Raw genomic sequence first — 20,504 nt, forward strand, 5'->3', positions numbered from 1 at the left:
TTCGTGTTTTTATACGAATGTCCTGAAATCGTGATCTGCGACCAGTCAGAACTACAATGAGTCATTATACTTCTGATGAATCAGATCGGGGTGGGTTAGACAGAGTTACTCACCGGAGTAAGTAACAAAAGAATTTGCCGTGTGTGTGTGTGTGTGAAGGTGTGTGCTTCTGCGACCTTGAGGAAAACACCCGCGTATGTTACGATGTGATTGATATACGGTTCAGATCTGGTGATTGACCCCCTCGGCTTTCTCCTCCTAATCCATTTATCTCTCGTTCTGTGTCCTTTCTCCTGCTACTCAACTAGAATCCACCTGCAAACTGCTCCTCAAGAGTCCTTCTACTGTGTTTGCCACGTTCAAACCTTTTAAACCCTCGGAAGTCTAAAGACGCGGCGGCGCTTCACCGCAACGTTTACTCAATGTTTCTATTGATTTCTGAAGGGTTAACTGTGTGTCGCTATACCACTATACTGTACCATACACACTGACTTGGCAGAGTTTGGCACTGCTCTATCACAGCTGATCAATACCACTCTCATTTCAGTGCATTCAAGTCAGATCCAGGAGAGTATTAGCCTAGCTTAGCATTAGGACTGGTAGAAGAATACTGTCCTGACGTCACCTCTGAGCTAGCCGCTGTTCCACCAGCTCCTGTAACAATCTCTCACTCAGCAAGGAGCCAGGCTACCTTTTTTTCCCCTTTTCTTCCTCCGGTCTTTATGCTAAGCTAGGCCAATAGCCACCCCTGTATTTAACGCACCGAACGAAGGGCGGTATGTAACCTTTTGAAAGCGCTTAAGATCGCTTTCCCGACATAATAATCCTAATAATAATCCGAACCGCACGCGTCAGACGAGTACACGACACTCACAAAGCCCCATCACTCGCATAGAGCCGGTCAGAATGTCCCCAACTCTGCCGAGCCAGTAGCCCTCCCTGTTTCCACATCCTCCATTCAAGGTACAAACACATTACGGTTGAACTCCTAATAGCCTGCTGATGGATGTCGGAGCATAATGAGCTCTTTATGAGACTTAATACCTACTGTTAATCAATGGACATAGCAGGGCACTTTTCGATACTACCTTCTAAGCATTTTAAAATGAGTCCTCATTGAATAGATTGACTCGAATTTTGTTTCCTGCTCTCCCTTTTTTTCTCCCTGCTCATTCTTCCTCCCTCCCAGCATGCAATTAGTTACATCACATGCTCTGAATAAGGCTATTTCTTTAGAAATGCCCCTCTCTGATATCAATGCATACCGTCCAGACTAGAGAGATGCTTTTGATGGAAATGCGATGCTACGTCTGTAATGCAGTGGGTGGACCAGACTTTCCTTGGCCCGAAGCAATAGAAACACGGATGACCTATTTATTAGCATAAATATCCCATACAGGCAGCTGCTGGAAGCGTTCCCGTCAATTACTGCTGGTTGTTGTATTGTTGTACTTTGATCTTTCGCTGCTAATGTAATGCGCTGCTCAAGGCCGCTGTGCTGGTATCATGCTGTATTAGCATCATAATCGTGTGTGTAATCTGCATTCACAAGTATAATATTTGAATGGATTAGAAGTGGGCTGCATGCGTGATGCAATAGCTATAGCAACGGTTAGCTCAGGCGTAAAGCACAGAGAAGGTGATGTGACGACGCCTGCGTTTCGCCGCTCTACAAGTTGTGCCACAAGCTGAGTCAGGGGCTGGGAAACGCTGTTATCTCAGCACCTCCATGCTGCATATGTGCATTTCAGTTTGTTTCTGGGTGTTTGTGACGTGTGTGTGTGAGTGTGTGTGTCTGTGTGTCTGTGCTTGTGTGTCTGGCTGTGTTTGATTATCCCTTACAGCCTCTAAGGGAGCGGGATTCATTCTCACTCTGATAATGAGGGAGAGACTAGCAATGCCCTCAAGTCATTTCTCCTCTTCTTCCATCCTTCCTGTTGCATCCGGCTGCTTTTCTTTTTTCTTTTTTTTCTCGTCCTCTACCTTTCATCCAGCCGTCTCCCTTCCCATCGTTCCGCCCGTCTTTCCTCTCGTCTTCCCTCCCGTCTTTCCTCTCGTCTTTCCTCTCGTCTTTCCTCTCGCCTTTCCCTGCTCCTCTGCCTTTTTTCGTGACATCATTGTTTGTCTGCTCTCATGCGTCGCTGACATCAGTTTTAAGATGACTGGACGGTGTTTGAGACACTTTCTTGTTTTTGTGTCATAGATTTAAATGCCGGCCCCCGACCATTTTTCATCAGCCCGGTCGATGGTTGCCGATCTCTGTGGACCCCGCCGCTGGCAGCTCTGTTTCTCCCCACAATAGCCTTACTTATCCCGCATCAATACTCCGATGTGTTGTGTATTGTCCCCGGTTGCTCGAAAATGTCCATCCGCTGCGCTGCCCTCTTACCTAACTTTCCTTGTAGATTCTCCGGGGAGTGCGAAGCAAGAGTGAGTCACAGCAGTGCATCCATTAAATTCATACCAACCTTTCACTTTCTTTTCCACTCTCTCCAACCCTCCCTCTCTCTCTCTCTCTCTCTCTCTCTCTCTCTCTCTCTCTCTCTCTCTCTCTCTCTCTCTCTCTCTCCCTCTCTCTGTCTATCACTGTTTTCCAGGTGACTGAAGTGGAGATTGACATTACGGAGGCTCGCTAGGAGGCCCCTCCATCTTCCTCCCTCCTCCCCACCATCACCTTCTCCTCCCCCTCCTTCTCTTCCTAACCACATCTCTTCGCCCACCCAACCTCGGCATGGATTTGAAGGACCGCAGGCACCGCTCCCTCACCAGGGGTCGCGGCCCCAAAGACGCCCAGTACAACACCTCCTCCCTGGACCCGGACGAGTGCCGCGTGCCCACCCAGAAGTCCTACAGCTCCAGCGAGACGCTCAAGGCGTTCGACCACGAGCAGAGGCTGCACTACGGCGGCTGTGTGACGGACCTGGTTCACCACGAGGCCGACGAGTACTCCAGGCAAGGTGAGTCTGCGGAGCAAAAAGGCTTTGTTACACTTTAGTTTTTGGGGCTTGATCCACACCGTGCTGGACAGGAGACTGTACTGTTTTTTGAAACAACACTTTTTGTATGGAATAAATATTTAAAAAAATTAAAAGCAGTAAATCCTTACAATTAAAAATTTAAATGCAATAGAGGCCCACATAGAGGAAGTTAGCTGTGTCCCCCTACCTCCCATTTTGGTGCTTAGCTAAGCTAAGCTAGCAGCTTGCTTCATATTTAACTTACAGACATGAGAGTGATATCACATTTCTCTTCTGCCATGAAGCATAGAAGAGAAAACAAAGGAGTTCATGAGATATCATATGGTTCAAGGGGTAAAAATCATGTCCTGTCCAGCTGGTACGGTTGAGCCCAGCATAGCGCAACAGTTTTAGAGCCCTCCCTGTCCTGTTATGTGATTCCTAAACATCTGCTGTCACACACGCGACAAACGGTAAACGTAGAGGTTTTTTTACCGCTGCATACTACTTTCAGCCACTGCGTGTTTCTTGCGAGGCCTCGGTGGCAAGCTGGTAATGTAATCAGATGGTGTAAATGCTTGCACTTTGCAGCACAGGACCAAAGCAGACCTTTAGCACCGGGAAGCCTGTCATAATATAACTTCTGTATCCCCTGGGGAGTGAGTTAGCCGATAGGCCGATAGGTCATCTCTAAAGGGGTGGGCCCGCCCTTATAGGCATGTCTTTAAAGCTGTGTGTGTGTGTTGCACACGTGTGTGTGTTGCACAGGGACATGAAACAGGCAGTATTGATCCCCGGTTAGTGAGAGAAGTCAGACTCAATGGGATTGATCTGTGCTAAGCTCTGTTTTCTCTGCATGGACACAGACAGGGGAGGAAGAGAGCTCAACACACTAATGCAGAGGAGAGAAGAATAACAGTCCAAAAATCGCCCCCTCAGAAAGAAAGAAATGGAGAGTCATTGATGGTATTTTTCCAAATAGAACTTCTTCATTATAGTAACTTCACAAGGTAGACCCATTGTCTGACTGTATGCGGGGTTTCAAAGAGTAAGAGAAAATGGATCAATCCGGCATTAGTCTAAAAGAAGAAAATGTTTCAAGGCGCACAGAGAAAGCGTATCTTGTTCAAGCGGTAGAAAATGGAGGATTGATTGGCGGGAACGCGTGGAAGACTGGAAGTCAGTGGAGTGTGCGCCGTCCTGCAGCGAGCTGACCTCACACCAGGCGATAGCTGGTCGATACCACAGTCCTCCGAAGCCTATCAGCTCCCTCGAAAGCCCAGAGTCACAGATGCATCGTGGGAAGTGTGGTCACAGGAGACCAACAGTGTTGCAGCACCATATGGACTGTGACACCATGGGAGGAGGACGAGGAGGAGGGAGAGAAGCAGCAGATGAATGTGACGAGTTTTCTTCTTCTTTCAACCAGATATTTTTGTAACTTGTACTTGAGAGAGTTGAGGGATTGAAACAATGTGTTCTCCCATTCGAGCAGCTTGTAGTTTACAGGCAAGATGGTCGGAATAAACACCTTTTTTTTGTCTTCATCCGTGACTATACAAAATTGGACGTAGGGGAGACGGAGTCCTGATAACGTCCTTGTGCTTTACTGAATAGCCAGCAAACTGTTTGAAGGGGAGGTTTGATATCCGAACTGACCTGCAATATTAGTAATTCATGCGCTGGTGGGGCCACACTAGAAAATATGATTAACTTTGATTAAATTATAATGATGTTGTTCGTTGGCGTTTCCGCATCTCACTGAGAAGTTTTGAGGTCATCCCGAGCTCTTCTCAGGAAGTAATATTGCTTTGGCGGTTATGTGCAGCACAAACAATTCACAGGTCCGCGGCGTGTTGATGCATGTTGACTCGCCCTTATACGGCTGTCATGTGTGAGACTGAAAAAAGGGGTAAGTCGTGCACAGGTGGGACTAAAGCACCCAGGGAGCGTTGTGCACTCACATGAACTCAAACGAGCTGTTGCTGAGTTAGTGGCTTATTGACTCGCCTGCAGCAAAGCTCGTACTCCAGAGACATTTATTCTTGATGATTTTGAGCTGATTTTCTATGCTCAGGCTTCATTATCCTGCACATGTGCAAGTGCAAATGCAGGCACGATGTACATTCTTGCAGGTCAATTTTTTTTGCCGGCTGTTTTGGTCATTCTGAAAGATCATTTGAATTGAGTTGTGCCGTGCTAATTATTCGGAGTATGGCAGATGTCCTCAGGCTATGCCAAATCACAGATTCTGGGATGTGATTTTTGCACTCTAAGAACATTTGTCGTTAATTATCAAAACCATCTTTTCCATTATACAAACAGGCTTTATAATAATAATAGGTATATTTCTACTTTTGCTACTATCTAAAAATCTTAGAGAAATGATGTGCACTGAAGTCCTGCTGCAGCTTACTTTAGTTATACTGTAGTCTGACTCCAAAGCTATCATTGTCTGATGAAATAACTTACTTACTGCACATCATTATGCATGAAAAGCTTCACTGGAATTTCAGTGTTTCCTCAAGCGTGAATTCAACTTAAAAAAGGAACATCATCTCCCTTTGGAACCGTATTCGGAGTGTCTTTGGACTCTTTTTGGGATGCTGTGTATTTGTGTTTTGCTGCTCTGTGCCTCCCAGGCAAGAAACATTTTCTGTGGACTTACCTCCCAGTCCATTAGGAGCTGATGTTAATGAACTTTATTCAGGCCGGCCTCACGTCTACAAGCGGCTAATGTATTCTCCTTCATCCAACATATTTGTCTTGCTCCAACAATTTTGACTTTCTTGGCCAAATTGTAGTCCAAGTTTGCACTTGCATCCAGATTTAGAAAAGAGTTCTATGTCTTCTGTGCTATATTGTCTTAATAAGACAAGCTATAGTATTATACGGACTGTTACGTCTGCATTTAGAGAGACGACAGACTTATTCTACCTCTGATCTTTATACAGTTCAGGGTTAAAGTACTCAAGTGTGATGTTATTTGGTTGCTTGATTGGTCGACTGAGCCCACACCTCAGATTTGTCCATTAAATCAAATACGTCTGGGGTTGTGCCCAATGACAGCTGTTACCCCCCGTTAGAGAAACAATTGACCCTTCGCTAAGCCCCGTCCCCCGCTGCTCTACTCCATGAAACTGTAAGAGCTATCATGGAGCCCACACTGCCACTAACTGCACTTATTTTTGGAATAGACGTAAAAGCGATTTCGGAGAGAAGCAGACAGAAGGGTCTACACCAGGGGTCCCCAAATGGCGGACCGCGGTCCGGATCCGGACCCAGGACCTAAAACCGATAGATGGTTCAGAATTATGCATATTACGCAATTAGTTTATACTTTAACCGGCGCATCTTATTCAGCCGTTACGGCACTTGTTCAGCGGTGCAGGAAACACACCGACCAATGCGTTGTGAATCACATCAGGTGATGCAGCTCAGCCAATCAAATATGAGTATTCTGACATGTTTCCTGACTCAAGCGAGGTTTACACACACCGTGACACACGGGGCTGAGACGAGGAAATAGAAAGAAGAGCAGGAATATTGCGCTAATCGAAGAAGTTATCTCACACGACGTTCTCCGAAAAGAGAAACGTGTTCAGAGAGAATATAATTTATAAGCAAGAATGAACAGACTCTTATATGTTAATTCTTCCCACAGGCAGTTAAAACCAGCATGTCTCATACGTTATTGATAAAAGCGGCAAATGAAGCGCACTACGAGACAAAGAACAACTCTTTTGAACAAACGTACCCTCTCACATCTGAAATGAAGACACAGAAAATAAACCTAAGAGCCCAAAATGATCAGAATCATAACACATGAATTCACTGACCAACAATGATGTAAACAGAGAGAATAGAGCTAAACAAGTGTTAATAACCACACAAAGTCCATGCACAAACATTTCTCTTTTTAGATGACAAAAATATAATATTGTGGCTTTTTGATTGACATCACTTCACAGCTGAATGAACTGAATTTAAAGCTGCGGACAATTCAGTGAAATTAATTTTTCTCAAATGAAGTACTTTATTTTAAAGATGCACATTTTTGAAAAGCTTTCTGTTATGTCAGTTATTCTTTAATCCAGCTCTTATTTTACTTGAAATGAGAAGGACATTTATTTATGTATTTCTATGTATTATTTATAATCCATCCAGTTAAATTTGAAAACTGAGAATAATAATTATTAAAATATAATTGATGTGTACTTTCTTTATTTGATTTGACGGTTGTTGACTACACAGAGACGTTGTTACTACTACTAGGCTTCTTGAATATATTTATATATATATATGGCACTAAATAGCGCGAGTTAGATATTATTGTAATGTTTCGGACCTTTGCCCGAGGAGATTTTCTCAATCTGGACCTTTTGGAATTTTAGTTGAAGACCCCTGTTCTACACTATGCATTTGACGGATTTGTCCAGGCTGATTCAGCAGCGAAAAACGGGTTAAAAAGCTAAAGATAGAAGCTAAAGCCCACAAATCACAGCGTCAAAGTGGACCACTACATCACTCATCGAGACTGAAGACAATGAAATAATGGAACTACACCGGCCCTGTAAAATCGGGTATATCTTTAACCACTCTGATGTTGAAAAGCGAAAAGCAGCATTGTAGATTTAGTATACATTCAGTAGCTAGCGTAGCGACGTGTTAATGCTTGTGAATGATGTGCTAACGTAATCTGCTAATGTTAGCGCCACCGATTTTTACGTAACATTAGAGAAACATATATAAATATATGTATTTTTTATATATATATATATATATGCTGATTAATTAAAATGACTCCTCCCTCACAACTAATTAATACAGTGTCAGGCTGAATTAAGAGAAGCTTATATTGTGATATCATGTTGAAATCCCTATTTCAAATTACACAGCCAGGCTGTATTTCACGTTTCTGAACATAACAGGAAAATTTCGAGTAAATCCTTTATTTTTTTTTGCAGTTTGTTCTCCGTATTTGAACACTAGCTGTCCCAAATGGCTCCTTGCAGATTTTTGATAAAGCGGGTTTGCTTGTGTTTTCCAGCAGACCCCCTGCTTTCATTGGATCTCAACTCCACTGTTTCCCCCATTACACCGTTATTACCTAGTCTGCTTGGATAAGCACAGCCAAACAACGCATTTCTCTCCTCACCATAACACGCAGCAGCGTGGAAAGCTCATTACAAGTGTTCACTATTTAACACCACAAAGCAACATATTTGCAAACATCACCGAGCCCAATAATCGTACGAGCCTCACTCTCAAATAACCAGAAATATCAGGGAGCGCCTTTCCTGCATGTTTGCTTTATGTCACATTTAAAAGTCTCAGTTTCATGTCATAGTTTTTTGGGGTGGCTCGTTTGTGCCGAATATGCAGGAATCCGCCGCTAAACAAATAATCCCGTGACTCACATACAAACCAATCATGCCAGGCTGAGCAGCGTGCAGAGGCCCACTACACTTCCCTCCCTCCTGCTGCAGTCTCTCTTTGTTCGTCTGCACCTCTTTCACCCTTCTGTCTCTGATCTTTGCATCTACTTGCCTTTTCTCGCACTCCTTCTCTGCGGCTCCTACTCGGCTCATCCCAGGGGTGTGTCGTCCCCGCAGGTCCACCTCTAGACAGGCAGGCATCATCACAGCCACCACGGCCCCTAGAAGCTTTGACCTTTCCTTTTTTTAGAAGGATCTAAATGAGCCCCTCTACATTCTGCTCTGCTGCTTTGCCCCCGGAGGACGGGGAAACCATGGAGAGAATCCACCACCCACCTGCCCGCCTCACTGCCTGGACAACACTTAACATCATTTGCTGTCCTAACCTAATTCTGTCTCCAAATCTCTCACTGTCCTGTCACTTTCTTTTATGTCCCTTTGTGCTCTTCTGTCCCACCTTTCATACCCGCTTTCTCGACCTCGGTCTTCTCTTTCGCCCTTGCTGTTCCCGTAGTGTTGCTTTACATTTGTTATGCTGAGGCCCTCGCTGCAGCTCCGAGAATGAGCACACCGTGTGTTGGTTTTTGTATTTTGATTCCACACTGGGCTTTGCTCGCCATAGGAGCTCTATAGACTTGACCTCTTATCGTCACAATTGCACTGAGATGAGTAATAACATAATCAGGCTTACATGCAGTGTCACGGCGGCGTTAACCGCATTCATTGCATTCCCTTTTTTCTCCGTTGACTTTGATGTGACGAGTGACTGCAGTAGCCAATGATTGCTTTGTCCAAAAAGTCTGCCAAAGTCTGCCACTCGTATCCTGGCATGATTGCCTCCGCTGCCTCTATTCAAGACCGAATGGCAAGAAAAATGCACTGCTGGGTGGTCGGTGGGAGCCTGTGTGCCAGAGAAAGGAAATAGGAAGAGAATGGACATTCCCAGTAAAATCAACGAAGCACGATAGTCAGATCGGCGGCTATTTTTATGAGTACCGTTGCAATCGCGGTCGTTGTAACGGACTAACTTCCGTAGAAACATGACAGACTTTCTTCAAGTCACGGACTTACTGAAGTGTGGTTTTGCAGTAACTAAAACGTTGCAGTGTAGTAGTAATGTTAACAAGCATAGAGAGCCAGAGTACTTCCAGTATCTGCAAGAACAGCAGCAGCAGCCTCTCAGAATGTGTGTGCCCTCTTCAGCCAGATTCAAGCACTAACTAATGTGATTTCTCACTTTAGATCACTTTTCAGCAAGAAGGGTGTGTTCACTGCAAACTTCCTTTGCACGCTTAATTCCATTAAGTCAAACTGCGTTGGTACAGGAGGAAACTCCCACGATTGCGGACACTCTGGGTTTGATTCATGGTCGTGGTAGTCCAGTGAGCACAGCCGTCTGCAGTTGCCGGCGGGAAGCCAGTGCGGGTGTTTGTCCTTGTTGCTTCGCCCGGTCGCTTCCTCTGCTCAGCCAGGGCACCCGCACAATGTCGAATTAGGGGGAATAGTGTGCACCTACCGCGTGTTACGCCTCCTGGTGAAGCTCATTGCTTGCAGCGGCTGGTGGCACCATGTGTCACAGAAGTAGTAGTGTGTCTGCAGCCCTCCACAGACATGTGACGAGGACTGCAGTGCATAGGGATTTGGACATTCGAAGTTTGGAGGAGTATAGGGAAGAAAAAAAGGGGAAAATCCACATAAATAAGAAAATACATCATGTTCGTTCGGATGATTCTGTTTGTGAATGCATGCCGTCCATTGGGTCACAGTCAACCTGGACCGAAGACAGAACAAAGCAGCTGCACGCTATTAAAAATAAATGGCGAGATTAAATGCAATCCCTCCCCCTCTTCCTCCGATCCCTCTTTATCTTTGTCTTCTCCCTGGCGTTCCGCGCCTCTGCCAGCTGCTGACACTCAAAAGCATCCTGCGTCTGCGGCAACAGAGAGCCGAGGAGTCGCTGAAGAATATCCTGGGGCCGACTCCTCCAATCCTCAGCGCGCTCCCTCTCACCCCAGCCCCGTAATCGCTCTTGCGGCTTTTTTGTGCATGGCCCGTACGCATGCAAGGGAGGTCTTTTAAAGGGCGACATAACTTCAAGTAACATCTGGTCCAGCATTTTTGCACTCGCAGACACACACTCAGGCTACTGTACATATCAATAAGATCCCAGTTTGCAGGCCGACCTTGGCTCTTTTCCCTGCATCTTGGAGGAGCCTGTAAGAAAAAAGCGTTTGCTTGTGAAAGAGCGAGTGAGTGACTAATAGTTGTTTTTGGGCAGAAGTAAAAGGACTGGCAGTAAGTACAGGTCTGTCAGACCAGAGCACGCCTCAGCGTAGTTTGTCAAATCCTGCCCGGCCGATGAAAGCGCTAGCTATTAACACCGTTGCTGGCAGAGGTGCACGCACACGCGTGTAAACACTGGGTAACAAATGAGACGAATAATAGGAGGAGGCTGGGGGAAATGCATGCTGAAGGGTACCAGATATTTAGCACCGACGCTGCCCCCTCAATCGTGCACGTGCGAGCGCCGCACACACGCACGTAACGGGTTACAAACGAGACAATTAATTGACGGAGTCCGAGGAAATGCACTCCGGCATCTGCAATTTTCTGAGAATAAAAATCATTCATCAGACAACGTACTCTGGGTTTTGTGAGAGTTGAGTTAATCTATGTTTACAATGTAACGACCCTCTTTGACTCGGCTTTGGCAGCTTTTGATAAATGAGGCAGATTGTAAATGTCAGCGATATCAAGTGTTGTTGTTTTTTTGGGGTGTTTTTTTCCCCAGCCCAGTCACTTACTTCCCCGGCTGTAATTAAACATGTTCCCCAGCCACTTTATTTAAATGTCTACGTGTGTTTGCGCGAGTGGATGTAAGACACACTGCTTGCACACGCGTAATGGTTAGACGCCGGCTATGTCCTTGCTTTAGTGGAGAGAAAAAAAATCAAAGCAATGCAAATGATTTGCTTTCCAGCTGCTGCATCACGATAGCATTACCATGCAGATGAACTCGCACGAAGAGTGATGCGATAGATCCGGGGAGAAATGGTGGACGTGAGAAGGTGGAAGAATTCCATAGATATGTAGGCAGTGTGCTGTAATGATATACATAAATAACAAAGAGTGCCTCAACACAGAGTGGCTTTTCCTCCTCTGATAAGTCATATAACAAGACGACTTGGTATGGAAATGATTTGTGCTTATACCTAGGCCCAAATGTGCCCCTCAACGTCGATTAGTTTCTCCGTGATTCGGTCACATATTTATATCAAAATTATGATTTTTTTTTTTGCCTGTTAACCAGCAGCAGGTTTTCCTCTTTTGTCTGCCAGGAGTGATTAAATGTTTGCCGAGGGTGAAGCCAAGGTCTATCTGCGGCATGTCTACGGACTGTGCCACAGGCTAGCTAGCTAGATTGGAACTTTGGTTTCACCTCAGCCAACAGTCACTCCGGGGCAGACCCGCTGCTGCTGCTGGGTAACCCCGAAGGTTTGCATAAGGAACGCTATGTGACCAAATGATCCGACTTCACACTTCACAAAGAACCACTCAAAAGTTCAGTTCACACAGATTCAAATGAAGTAGTTCACGTTCACAATTCACAGTTACGAATTTTGAACTGAGTTCACGATCCCAAAGAACAAACTAGTTCACTTTAATTTCTTCTGTGTGTGATGTGAAGGGTGTGATGCTATCTTGTTTAATTATTTTCTAATATTTTCAGCATCCGACCCCTCACCGCCAGGCTCGGGGACAGATTCACAACACAGGCCATAAGACGTTTAAACTCTTGAGCTCATCACTGTGAAACTTCACCATTATAATGTCTCTTTACCGCCATATACTTTACATTTTATACTATATTTACTGTATTTTATCTACACTTACATTGTAGCCCTTTATTTGAACTTGCGCCATTTTATGTCTGAGATTTTAATTTAGCTTTTACTTGTGAGGTTTTCACATTGTTGAAGGGAGCCTGAGATTCAAGCTTTCCATTGCCAAAGACTGATGGTTGTAATTGCTCTACATATGAAGGTAAAGATCTGGAAACTACAAAAGGATATTGCTTGCAGCTCGCCGCTTTAAATCCCTTTTGTAAATGCCTCATAGGTAGCATCGTTTTTTTTTACATTTAACATCAATTAAGTTTTCGTTAATAGAACAAATTGAGATATGCCGGTGAAATTTGGTGCAGCCTATGTGTTGCTTTAGACCCAAGTATTCCAGTGTCCCCGGGTCAGATCTGTAGGTGGCGCGGTGAAGCAGCGTCTTTTAAGATACAGCCAGTAGGACTCGCCAAAGTAAGACATGTTCCAGTCCTAACATGTCCTAGAAGGCAGGTTTTTGATGGGCTAGAATAGCAACGAGAGGAAGACTAACATGAAAATAAAACCCCGCCTTTACCTTCTTATTAAAGCCATGCTTTGATGACGCATAACCAGAGATAGAGAATTCTCTGTGAATCCCAGAATAACGTTCTCATATCTCATTTTCCGTTGTATTAAATAACATATAAAACATATTTATTCAGAATGTCCTACATCAACTTATACTCATGCACATGTTCATATATAATATAAAATGTAATGACTTCTTACTGAACACTGAAAAATATCCACATATACTGTAGCTCAACAGTGCAGCACTGGGGTTTCAATTGGCAATAATACAGTGTCTGTATTTACTTAAAGGCTGGGGTTTTTCAGCATTCGTGACAATACTTCATTTCAAAAGTGACTCCTTAGTAGATGTAGAGCGGAGTATCCCCGTGTCAGAAGCAACGGCGAGGCATGTGTCCCAGGCTGGTCGACCTGCTCGTCCATGAGAGGTGTTTCCTTGCTTAGCGCTACACTTCTCAGTTACAAGACCTCCTCCAGAGTGCTCTGTGTCGTGTCACGTCCTGTCGTGTCCTGTCCAACCCAGGCATGACATTTGTCGCCACTTATTTCTGGCCTCCTCATTAGGAGAGGCGCAAGGGCCCCCCGTGGCTCAGGCGGGAGCCAAACGAACGGATGTCATCTGGGAGGTGTCGAAAGTGTTTGACCATGACGCTCCTATTTGGGCATATCTGTTAGGTCGCTGCTGCCCCGCTAATGGCGGGCGTTAATGACACGCCACGTGCATATTGGATATGTACACACGCGTGCGTGTGTGTGTGTAGGAAATGGATTGTCGATAATCAACGGCGAGCCCTACGAGGCTGAATGTCAGGGTGCCCCGTCATCCTGTCACGACATGTCAGTCACACAGCGGAGGTAATGTTGAACTACTGCCGCTCACTCACTACGTACAGCGAGGAGCTCTTCGGGAGGCAACACGCGAGTTGTAAAGAAGATGTAACGGCGCCGTTTAATGAAACGCTAAATAAATTAACATCCCGATTCAAATCTGATCACACAGTGATTTCACCGTTTCCAAGCACACAACGTGATTTTCTTCTTCTTTTTTTTCTTTCTTTTTTTTTTCAACAGCCGTACCTTGACTCTCCGACACGCCCATTAAGATAAATGGATGTGTCAGTGTTTGAAGTGATAGTGTGCGCGCTAATGCTTTGTTTACTTGTTGAAGCATAAATGCACATATTTAGTTTGCAGATGTCAAGATGAAACATTTTAATCTTGACAGCGTCGTCTGCTGCAAACCACTTTGTTTTTTAATCCCGGCAAAGAGGAGTGACGAATAATCTCCCTTTTGAGGGATGAAGCCGTTTATCTGATGGTCATGAGAGTGATGGCTGAGATAAGATGGTTAGCCAAAGACAACAGAAAGACTTCTACAGTAATACCCGTAAACCCTTTAATACGACAAATAAGGGCTTACAGGTTGATTAGAGAGAGGGAAGAACACACAGAAAACAATCTTTTTATCATTATTATTATTATAAGGATTATTGTTGTTGTTCTTAAAAGCTAACAAACCCAATACATGTTTGACCATATGAGTTACAGAGATTTTATATTTGCGAGAATATTAGAACTGAGAATTCTGCAGAAACTCCAATAGTATAACAACCCTTTTTAAACTGTTGAGATGCTTTATTTCTACCATATCTGTCTAAGGCATATGCATTGTGGCTAAGGTTAGGGAAACATAGTAGTTATAGCAAATTAACTGGAACTACTAAGTGGTTACGCGTAGGCAACTAAAACCCAAAGTTAAAGCTCCATTGTTTTTTCCCACTCTGGGGCAGCGGAGTAAGCTGTAAACATTGACATATTATGGCCTCAATATGTTACGTTCAAGATGTTCAAAATGTTACGATGAAGATGTAAACAAACTGCCTACTCGCAACCTTAGCATTCACGGTCAAGTCAGCTTTGTTTTGGTCTTCACCCGTCCTGAGGGACATTATCTGTCTCTGCAGAATCGTCCAATATGAACGTACGTACATGAACATGCCCGGCCGTGTTTCCACTTGTGATTGAAATACTTCTACTTAAAGAGAGAGAAATAAGAATTTTGGGGTGTAAAAAAATACTTATTATCATGGAAACCCTGATTTGTGAAGGCGTTCATTCTCCGCTGCTGCGATGTGTGTGTGTGTGTGTGTGTGTGTGTGTGAGAGAGTAATAACAGCGTGTGTGATAATAATTACTGCACAGCGACCTCATAAACTCCACTCTCACTCTCACAGACAACCGTGACCTTGACCTTTGTGTGAACAGGACAGATGACTCTGTTTTGTGTCTTATCACCCAGGTGTCTGTCTGAGCTCCTTCTCTCTGTCGTTTTCTTTTTTTCCCTCCGTCACTCTCCCCCCTGCAGACACCGTTGACCATGACTCAGGATTTCATCACTCCTCACCACCTCCTCTCCCCTTTTTCATCATCTTATGCCTCACTCTCTGTTTTACTCTCTATTTTTTCCCCCTTATCAACTCAAGAGGAAGCCCATTAGTCTCCCCTTTCACACAGCGTAGCCTGCGGATCGTCCTTCATTGCTTCGACAGACAACGAATATTATGACCAATGTCTTTCAAAACTCGTGAAATCACATGTTTTCTCACTCAAAACTCCAGCCGCTGTCTCCGGACCGTGTCCGCGGTACATTTTGCACGTGTTTACATCCTTTATTCTCTTCTAATTTCTTGCTATCTACACAAAGAGGGGAGCACTTCATTTACATAAGCATGGGCAGAGATGTACAAGTGTCTGGTGGAGGATGAATAGTGGCAGTGAGAGTGAGAGGAGAACATGTCTGTGTGTGTGTGTGTGTGTGTGTGTGTGTGTGTGTGTGTGTGTGTGGGTGTGTGTGTGTGTGTGTGTGAGAGAGAGACGAGATGACAGAGAGGAAGGCCATCTGTACTGTAGTCTCCGATGAGCTTAGAGCTTGCCATTATCCCTGTATCGCCAGTCGACGTCCTTTACACACAGCGTGTAATTTCGTTTTTGTATTCCAGCGAGATAAGATAAGGCAAAATAAGACTTTATTGATCCCCAATTAATGGCAGTGCGGAGGTAAAGAGTTACAAAATACTGAACCGTTTCAATGAAATACATAAAAAACTAAATGATCAAAGTAAAGAGTGGAACATGTTAAATATTTTGGGAGATTTATAGCATTTCCGATATGAGATTCTGTTCCATTTTTCCTGCGTGTGAAGTTTTGAAATAGTGAGGTCTACTAACATGAAATATGTGTGACAATTAAAAAAAAAAAAGGTACTATTCCCCATCTTGTCTTCAGTTTTACAATCCAACTCTCCTTCGCTGTCCTTTATTTTTTAATAGAGCACTGACCAGCTCAATGATTTTTTTTTAAATGCGTTTCGTCTCGTGCTGAGCGACTCGGAGGGGAAACAGCGCGGCAGATTATGGGAGACGCAGGAGAGCAACTGGAGTTGGGATTTGATCGCAGGAGAGCGGGAATAAAGTTGGGTCCTAACAACTATATTGTCTCTACTTTGTCCTTTCCATCATTTCCCTGATTCTTTCTTCCTCCTGCGTCTGTCGAAACAATTCTTCACTTATAGGCTCTCCATTATTGGGAGGGAATTTAAATGTATATTTTATTGCTCCGTAATTCGCAGAAAAGAAAACGCAAAAGAGAAATTCATTTGTTCAGGGATACTAAAGTGCTGCGCAGATGACTTCCGAATTGGATGCAAATGAAAATGGAAAATATTTTTTTAAATGACACATTTTGCCTGCTATTAGCCACACATTTTCGCGCTTTCTTCGCTGTGACAAAGAAAATAAGGCTTTTACTGTTATTAACAGTAATTTCAGCCATTTCAAAGGGATTGCTGGGGGAACCTGCCGTGCCCAGATGCGTGGGCTTCCTGATTTTGATGCGTCCTCCGCCCCGGGAGGAAAATCAGTTCACTAGTTCAGCACTTCAGGACAAATCAGAAATTGTTTGGAGCTGCCAGCTTGCTCAAAAGCTGAAAATGGCATGTCCAAGGGTGGCCCTCAGTGCAAACTATCGGGTCTGGAAAAAGCAACATAATTGCACACTTTTTGTCCGTTTCATATCCTGTACAGAATTACATGGTGGGGGGAGGGGAAAGGCAACCAGCATAATGCAGAGTCCTGCTGCCTATACTTTGCCTGTCAAACTGCTAACAAGCACAAATGATTTTTTAATGATAGGCCCCTCTATCCCACAAAGCTGTCTACCCACAAACGCTCATTCCCGTCCACACACACACACACACACACACACCGCAACGTTGCAAGCGTTCGTTCGCTCCCACACACATATCCATAATGAGTTTTATCAAGGGAAGTACATGCGGTTTTAATGGATCACTGCAAATGCCATTCCCACTCACAGTGTTGTACTCCAGTTCCAACGAGATGCTTCTCTGTCCCCTGTGTCACTTCTTTTTTTTTTTTTTCGAGACGCATGAATACTAAATAAATTATAAATTATGACGCATGGCAGGTACAGGAAACCGAAGTCCCTGCTGAGCTGAGAAACAAGTGGAACTGCAGCCATAACCACGTAATGTTTGAAACGAATGACGGGTCTTTGTAAACCAGCGTCAATATGTAGTATTCAGTGTGGTCTGGAAGTTGTTGGGGCTGCATTGGTAGGGGCGTGCTGCTCCAAGTACCGGTGTTTTTTTGGGTCTCAATGCGATCTGTCCGTCTGTCCGTACCTTCTCCTGATCTATATATCACAGCAATACCTGGAGGGTGTCTTCAAGTTTGGCATCAACGTCCACCTTGACTCAAGGATAAACATATTCGATTTTGAAGGTCAAATGTCAAGGTCACTGTGGTGGCCATTTCCATTCTCGTGATATCTTGGGATATCAAATTTGGCGCAAACCCCAGGATGAACTGACTTGAATATGGTGATCAAAGGTCACTGCGACCTCACAAAACACATTTTTGAGTGTAACTTTAGGTTGTAACTTAGTGAAGCTCCCCTAACCTCAGCGAACTACTGCAGCAATTCAGTCAGATTAGAAAAACGCCTCCGTGTGTCGTTCCAGGGGGCACGAACAGATGGCATATCTTGCCGTTCCACTTGGAGGAGTTGTGAGGTGGCCGGGTTTTTTCCAGCCACCTCACAACTGGCTTTTACTCACTTGTTAGTTAGGCCTCTGTTCCATTTATTCTTGTTACTCCTATTTCACTTAATAGAGCCCCATTTTCATTTCAATTTGATTCAGCATACACTGATTGAGTCCCATCTTGTACATCTCATCTTTCCATGCAGGCTAGAAATTGCATTCTATCGTGTAGAGCGTGTTACTTAGTGTCTAGTAGCCCGAATTCTCTCTCTCTCTCTCTCTTTCTTTTTCTCACATACACACACATTTCACACTGTTTTACTGCCTTGGTTTCCCTTTCTGAAGCTCTGCCTTTCAGTCTAGTGGGAAAAGTACTCAAGGATGCATTCTATAATCATTTTTCATTTCTTGTATCAATTAATGTAGTCCTACTTTCATTTGAATTAGATTCAGCTGGATGGAGGCTTTTCGTGTACGCTGAAATTCCGTAACATTCTTCGAAATGTGTTTCTTTTCTGTTTTGTGCTCAACCGACAGACATGTCATGTCAGTACATGTCAGCGTGCACACAATGAGCGCAGCCCAGGGCATGTGCGGAAGCCGCTCAAGGCCTTGAAACAGCCATTAATGCGCATTATAAGCTCAAGAACGGCACCGAGAGAAAAAAAGCATTGATCTGATTAGAATACGGCTCCTTATTTGGCCCCCACATCTGTCGTAGCGCCATGCTACATGCGATTGGTTTTGGATTTGCGGAATAACTGAGATAGATTTTCATGTCTGCTTCAAGCTGTCGCGCCGATCAATCTCTCTCTGAGCACATGTAGATTGGCTGCACCCACCGCTCACGGTGATAAGGGGTGATTGGATTTTGCATATGTAATCACTGGTTATGGCATGTTAATTGCACGGAGCGGTGGCATGTGGGATGTAACATTAGATATGAGCGAACACACACACACACACATACACCCACGCAAACACAGACACACTTTGATGTTGTGCAACTGCTTCCATGTCGTGTTTTGTTTAGACTAGAGGACGTGTTCGCGTCCCAATTATTGTCATTGTCGTTGAATGGGATGATTTGCATAATCGTCACTGTGATTGTGGAGCAGACCGCTCTCCCCTAGCGAACAGTCTGGGGTTTTCGGGATGATTTTGCTCACTGATGTTAAGGAACCCATGTGCTCTACTCTCTCAGGCCTGCTGGAGTTCTCGCCCGTCCTCCTGCGATACTTCATCTCAGGTATGGGTTCACTAATTAGAGTTAGAAACAGTAGTGCTGTAGTGTGGAACGTCAACACGTCGTAAGAGTCCCTTGTGTCACGTATAGTAAAGAAGTTTCCCTTTGTCATCCTTTGAGATTAGTGAGAGGAAAGGACAAAGAAGCGAAGAGGACGAGGAACGGTAATAACCCTCGCCCCTCCCCCCTCCCCCACGCCTTGCAGTGCTTGGATGCTTGGGCGAGCGTTAGCCTAGAAGCTAAATCCACCTGTGGAGCTATTGCCTCTTCCTCTCTAGCCCAGCCCATCTGTTCGTCTGAGTAGAAGTACAGAGACTGTCACCACTTTCCCCCGGGCTAAGTTTCCTCCCAGGCCCTCCCTCTCCTCATTACTTTCCAGCGTGACTCTCAAGTTTTTCAGCGAGGCTGTGAAGAGGAGACGTGAAGATCCAGCAGACGATTTTCATCTGCTTAATTCCTCTCTCTCTCTCTTTCTTTCTCTCTCTCTCTCTTTCTCGCTCTCTCTGTTTGATTGCGTCCGTACGCCTGATGAGTCACACTTAACCCAGTCACACAGCTGCGTGATTCCCGGCGCACTGATTCATCCCGTGTGCCGCCACGACGCCGCCATCTCTCCGCTCGTCCCTCCGCTCGCCTCTCCGCTCGCCCCTCCCTCACAAACCGCTAATGAAGTGAATCACAACTGTTTTTCCCCCGATCCCTTTACCCCAACAGCTGATGGTGAGCGATTGCATCCACAATACTCTTTTAATTAGTATAGAGAATAAATTGGTTGAGCATGCCTTTTTCCTTAATTGCTTTTTCCTCAGCTTGGATTTAATTGGGCTGCGGCACTGTTTATTGATCTCCTTTGATGTGCTTTAATTTGGATAATTTTATATATTTATTTTGGAAGTGACGAGTCGGTTTGTCTTGAGGGGGAGCGCGTTAGGCGGCGGGGCCGGCACTGCAGCAGACCACAGTGTACCCAGCGGGCCTCGGGCCTCGGGACCTCGCGCGCGATGGCAGCGAGGTTGGCGAGGTGATCAAACCCAGAAGTCAGCGAAGCAGCTCCACTACAGTCTGAGAGGCCTCAAGTGAACGGCTCTGTGATCTCACATCAACACCTCGTGAATGCCAATGCAGAGCAGTAAGGCGAGGGAGGCGGGCCATCCAAGCCCGCTTTAGCAGGCCCGCGGGCCAGTACATACTCCTTTCAGCCGCTACTTTGTTCCTGATTCATGCTGTGTCATCTCTCCCCCTCCCGCCTGCCACAACAAAGACCAATTTTCAGCCTCCGCCTCCGTAGTTTCATAATTAGTGTGCCTCTCTGCGTGTGATTGTGGGTTTGTTTGCTAGATATGCGTGTGTGTGTGTGTGTGTGTGTGTGTGTGTGTGTGTGTGTGTGTGTG

General features: G+C 44.9%; 1 protein-coding gene across 1 annotated transcript in view; it reads left to right on the forward strand.

The window, feature by feature from the left end:
• Positions 1-2,597: 2,597 nt before the first annotated feature.
• The window catches only part of tenm2a (teneurin transmembrane protein 2a), a 154,786-nt gene continuing 136,879 nt past the window's right edge, over positions 2,598-20,504 (forward strand). The window contains exons 1-2 of the mRNA XM_031858161.1: positions 2,598-2,957; positions 19,072-19,116. Coding sequence (XP_031714021.1) covers positions 2,732-2,957; positions 19,072-19,116 — 271 coding nt within the window. The 5' untranslated portion in view covers positions 2,598-2,731. The remainder of the gene's footprint in view (positions 2,958-19,071; positions 19,117-20,504) is intronic.

This window comes from Anarrhichthys ocellatus, unplaced genomic scaffold (genome assembly GCF_004355925.1).
Source record: "Anarrhichthys ocellatus isolate YVR2014 unplaced genomic scaffold, GSC_Weel_1.0 scaffold19, whole genome shotgun sequence".
NCBI classification, from domain to species: Eukaryota; Metazoa; Chordata; class Actinopteri; order Perciformes; family Anarhichadidae; genus Anarrhichthys; species Anarrhichthys ocellatus.